This window comes from Protobothrops mucrosquamatus, unplaced genomic scaffold (genome assembly GCF_001527695.2).
Source record: "Protobothrops mucrosquamatus isolate PMUCROS unplaced genomic scaffold, P.Mucros_1.0 scaffold3274, whole genome shotgun sequence".
Taxonomy (NCBI): domain Eukaryota; kingdom Metazoa; phylum Chordata; class Lepidosauria; order Squamata; family Viperidae; genus Protobothrops; species Protobothrops mucrosquamatus.
This window is the reverse complement of record NW_015389266.1, coordinates 29,858-34,857: the sequence shown is the minus strand read 5'-3', so window position 1 is coordinate 34,857 and position 5,000 is coordinate 29,858. Positions and strand designations below refer to the sequence as shown.

The 5,000-nt window shown below is 41.2% G+C and overlaps 1 protein-coding gene across 1 annotated transcript in view; it reads right to left on the bottom strand.

The window, feature by feature from the left end:
- MTHFSD (methenyltetrahydrofolate synthetase domain containing) overlaps nucleotides 1–5,000 on the bottom strand; it is a 10,075-nt gene that overhangs the window by 4,243 nt on the left and 832 nt on the right. The window contains exons 2-5 of the mRNA XM_015826748.1: nucleotides 4,082–4,185; nucleotides 2,128–2,241; nucleotides 1,159–1,272; nucleotides 1–48 (exon numbers count right to left, since the gene is read on the bottom strand). The exon at nucleotides 1–48 is cut by the window's left edge and continues 43 nt beyond it. Coding sequence (XP_015682234.1) covers nucleotides 1–48; nucleotides 1,159–1,272; nucleotides 2,128–2,241; nucleotides 4,082–4,185 — 380 coding nt within the window. The remainder of the gene's footprint in view (nucleotides 49–1,158; nucleotides 1,273–2,127; nucleotides 2,242–4,081; nucleotides 4,186–5,000) is intronic.

The window sequence follows — 5,000 nt, the reverse complement described above, 5'->3', positions numbered from 1 at the left end:
GTGGACTTTTGCATCTAGCCCTACTGGGACACTATAATCTCTGACACCCTAAAAAAAAAGAGGGAGAGAGGGGGGGGGGGGACAAAGACAAGACATGGTAATCAGGAGAAGGAAAGTACTTCTGAAATCTCCCCTTCCTACATCTACATCAGGGGTGTCCAACCTTGGCAAAGTTAAGACTTGTGGACTACTACAGACCTGCTGGCCAGTGGAATTCTGGGAGTTGAAGTCCACAAGTCTTAACGTTGCTAAGGTTGGACACCCCTGCTCTACATGGACATTAACCATTCATGCATTCAAATAGATAGGAACCATCCCTAGGCTTTACATCACTTGAAAACATCTGTCAGCAACTAAGATGCTCTAATTGTCTAGGTTAATTTTTGGCTACGATTGATTAGGCAGAACACAGATCTAGGTTGTCATTTCAACACCAGCCCTCTACTGTAGGGTATCAATACGATCTAACTCTAAGCAAATGTAAATGGGCCTTTTCCAGAAGCTGCTCTGATGTCCTCTCATCAGTTCTACTATTGGGAAGATTTCATGGGACTCTGTATTTCCAGAGACTTTGTCCTTGTTGATCCAGGGAAGCAGAAACTCTTCCTCATGTCCTCCTACAGCAGGGGTGTCAAACTGCTGGCCCACAGGCCGGAAGCATCATGTGGAAGCCGCGCCCACCCCATTGCTGGCAATAGCAAAAACGTCCTGATACATTGCGCGACGTCATGTGATGTCGCGAGTTTGACATGTCTGTCCTACAGTGTCCTTTTTTTTTATGATGCTCCAAGACATGCTCTGATCTCCTCAAACCTCTCTAAATTTGAGGGTCATACTTATAAATTTTACCATCATTATTTTTTAAGGGATGCCAAGCCCACACTCACGTGTCAGGTGTCCAAGTACTTTCACCAAGTTATACAACTGTGCGAAACTTTTAATCAGATACGTCATTTTATTGTCCTTTTTTTTTTTCTTTCTCAAGAACGAATTGAGCCAAACTATCTTTTTTTTTATTATTCTAAAGGCCTGGCAGACTGTAATAAATGTGTTTGATTTGTCGTTTCAACACAAGAGGGCACCAAAGTGCCGTGTTGAAGTGGACTTTCTAAATCAGCCACAGGATGCAATCCTGCCTCACTTGTTTGTGACGCTTACTTGGGAGGTTGCACATTTTCTTAGGGTCTCCTTTGTGGCCCCGGGAGGAGGCACGATTCTGTTGAACAGCCCTGTGCGCAGACGGGGCGTGGGCACCAGGAGGGTTTTCCTGGCCTGCAAGAAGAGGAAATAAGTCAATGGACCAGCCTTCCAATTATAATTGTGTGCTGCTTTCTAAACTTAATTGTTTTAATTTCTTACAGACGTTTCGTTGCCCAGCTAGGTAACATCACCAGTCCTAACACTGATAATGATGCCTAGTTAGGAAATGAAACATCTGCAAGAAAACAACAAAACAGACAGCACCAAAGGCCCACAGTCATTGTCCTCCTCCTCCTCCTCCTCCTCTTCCTCTTCCTCTTCCTCTTCCTCTTCCTCCTCCTCCTCCTCCTCCTCCTCTCTGCAAACCCCACTCTCTACTAGCACTGATGTTCCCTAGTTGGGTAGTGAAACATCCGCTAAAAGCAACAAAACAGACAGCACCAAAGGCTCAGAGTCCTCCTCCTCCTCCTCCTCCTCCTCCTCCTCACACCCCATTCCCTTCTAGCACTGATGATATTCCCTAGTTGGGTCATGAGACGTCTGCAAGAAAACAACCAAGCTGAAAGAACACCCTGGACCTTGCAGTTCAACCCTGACTAACTCTCCCCCACTTAAGACTCAACACCCCCCCCCCCCAGAAAATGATAAAACGAGTCAAAAGGAAGCGTTTGCTCACATCATTCATGATGGACTTATGGAAGACCTTAGCACAAAATGGGATGGTGAGGACAATTTTGAAGACCAGAAGAAAGGCACAAGCAGAAGTTATGGAAAAGGAGAATATACACTGGAGGTAGTGGTGACAGTGACTAAGTAGACTACATATTTGGAAGAATTAGAGCTTCGTAAGGTAGGGATGGCTTTTAGGGATCTTTGAGAGCAGAATATCTCTGGTTTGGTTTCCTTGAGCAATGAAAACTTGTTTACCTGGACCACCGACAGGCGGATCCCCTCGAGAGGTTTGTCTGGATCCACCTTCACTTCCCTGGCTTGATCAAACTCATCCCAGCTTTTGATGGACACACCTGTTTGGAAAGATCCCTGCAAAGGAAAACATGACCTACTCACTTCCAGGGTTAAAAAGCGGATGTCCTTCTGGGGAGAGTCAGGGTTGGCTTTAACTGTCCTGGCACTCTGGAATTCCCCCAAATCTAGAATTTGCACCGAGGCAAGAGAAGCACCCTGTTGGGTAAGACAGCTCAGATCAGTGAGGGACCCATACAACTATGGCAAGAGTTGTCTTCTTTCTAGTTTCTTTCTAGAAGAGACTGGACAACCATTTGTCTGAAATGGTATAGAGTTTCCTGCCTGAGCAGGGGGCTGGACTAGAAGACCTCCAAGTCTATTCTATTCTATTCTATTCTATTCTATTCTATTCTATTCTATTCTATTCTATTCTATTCTATTCTATTCTATTCTATTCTATTCTATTTCTCTTCTCCTCTACTCTACTCTACTCTATTCTATTCTTCTGTTCTATCCTAATCCTATCCTATCCTATCCTATTCTCTATTCTATTCTATTCTATTCTATTCTATTCTATTCTATTCTATTCTATTCTATTCCTCTTCTATTCTGTATTCTCTTCTCTTCTATTATTCTCTTCTCTTCTCTTCTCTTCTCTTCTACTCTACTCTTCTCTACTCTATTCTTCTGTTCTATCCTAATCCTATCCTATCCTATCCTATTCTCTATTCTATTCTATTCTATTCTATTCTATTCTATTCTATTCTATTCTATTCTATTCTACTCTACTCTACTCTATTCTATTCTTCTGTTCTATCCTAATCCTATCCTATTCTCTACTCTATTCTCTATCCTATTCTCTATTCTATTCTATTCTATTCTATTCTATTCTATTCTATTCTATTCTATTCTATTCTACTCTATTCTATTTCTCTTCTATTCTGTATTCTCTTCTCTTCTCTTCTTCTCTTCTTTCCATATTCTATTCTATTCTATTCTATTCTATTCTATTCTACTCTACTCTACTCTATTCTTCTGTTCTATCCTAATCCTATCCTATCCTATCCTATCCTATTCTCTATTCTATTCTATTCTATTTCTATTTCTATTTCTCTTCTATTTCTCTTCTCTTCTCTTCTCTTCTCTTCTCTTCTCTTCTCTTCTCTTCTCTTCTCTTCAGTTCAGTTCACTTCTGTTCTGTTCTGTTCTGTTCTGTTCTATTCATCTATCTAGGCTACTGTTTCTCAACCTTGAGAACTTGCAAAGGTGTGGACTTCAACTCCCAGAATTCCCCAGCCAGCAAAAACTGGGTCTATGCCTCTTCAATGTGCCACTTGACAATGGCAACTTGAGAAACATTGCTTTAGACTAAGCCTGGGCATTTTATGGTCTGTGGTCTCATCCATCCCACAGGGTGTCCCAGTCCAGCTCACACTGGTAGGTGGCATGGGTGGGGGATGGGGCGATGGCACTTTTTCTTTTTTTCCATTCTTGTCTTCAGACTCTTTCACTTTACGGCCCCTCTTTTAATAAAAATTGTGTTTGTTTGTGTGTGTAAGAGGCACAATGACCAAGTAGGGTTTACTGAAATGCCCCCTTTGAATGTAACAATTGAATTGCTTGAATTAATTAATTACAATATGAAAATCCATTCATTGTTACCATGGCTGCACCCATGATTTTAGTAATTTCCGAGATGAAAAAGTACAGTTTGGGCAGCTTCGAAAATTTAATGAGAACCTTTTGAGTGCAAAGTATTTGGGTCCTCTAATTAACTGGAAGCACTCTGTGTGTCTTGATTATAAGAACTAAAAGAGTATTCTGGAATTTAACCTTATGCCTTTAAATATATTATTTAATATGAATCATTAAATGTTCTTGTGGATGCAGAAGTGGGGAAGGGGAGAGGAAATACCTTGAAATTGGGAATCCGATGGTGGACCGGTCTTGGAAAATCAGCCAGGTTATGGGTTTCCATGTAATCCCAGATTTTGTTTCGGATGTCCCATTTGGAAACTCCTCATGGGGGGAAGAAGAAGAAAAGAGACCAAAATCACCCCTAAGTTCTTCCAATCCTTTAGCTTTCAGGTTAAGCCAAGCTGTAAATTGCATATTTATCTATTTATATTTATCTATTTTACATTACATTACATTACATTACATTACATTACATTACATTACATTATATTATATTATATTATATTATAATATTAATTTTTATATTTATCCATATTAATCTATTGCACCTTAAAATATTTTTTCTCCCAGGAATGACAAGGTTTTTTTCCTGTGGCTGGGGATGATGGGACATATAATCCACCTTTCTTAGGAAGGTGCCACTTTAGTAAAAGATTGCCAACTCCTTCCATGATGCAGCAATTAATGCATTCTTTCTCAACCTTGGCCACTTGAAGATGTGTGGACTTCATCTCCCAGAATTCCACAGGTCATCTTCTGCCCCATGCTGGCTGGGGAATTCTGGGAGTTTGAAGTCCAGACGTTTTCAAGTGGCCAAGGTTTTTAAGAGACTGGACAATCACTTGTCTCAAATGATAGGGTCTCCTGCTTGAGCAGGGGGCTGGACTAGAAGACCTCCAAGGTCCCTTCCAGCTCTATTCTGATTCTGATTCCGAATTAACGGAAGCCACCTCACGCAGGGACCCATCAGCTAAATACATCGGCAGGGCCCGCACATTTCTGATGCGATAGTGTTGGTAGAAATTCTAGCCCACTGAATAACACCAAACAGCAAGTTGAAATTAGACAGAGATTTATTGGATACAATGGTTTGCAAAGCGTGGTGGACTCCAAATAAATATTTGAGCCACACCTAG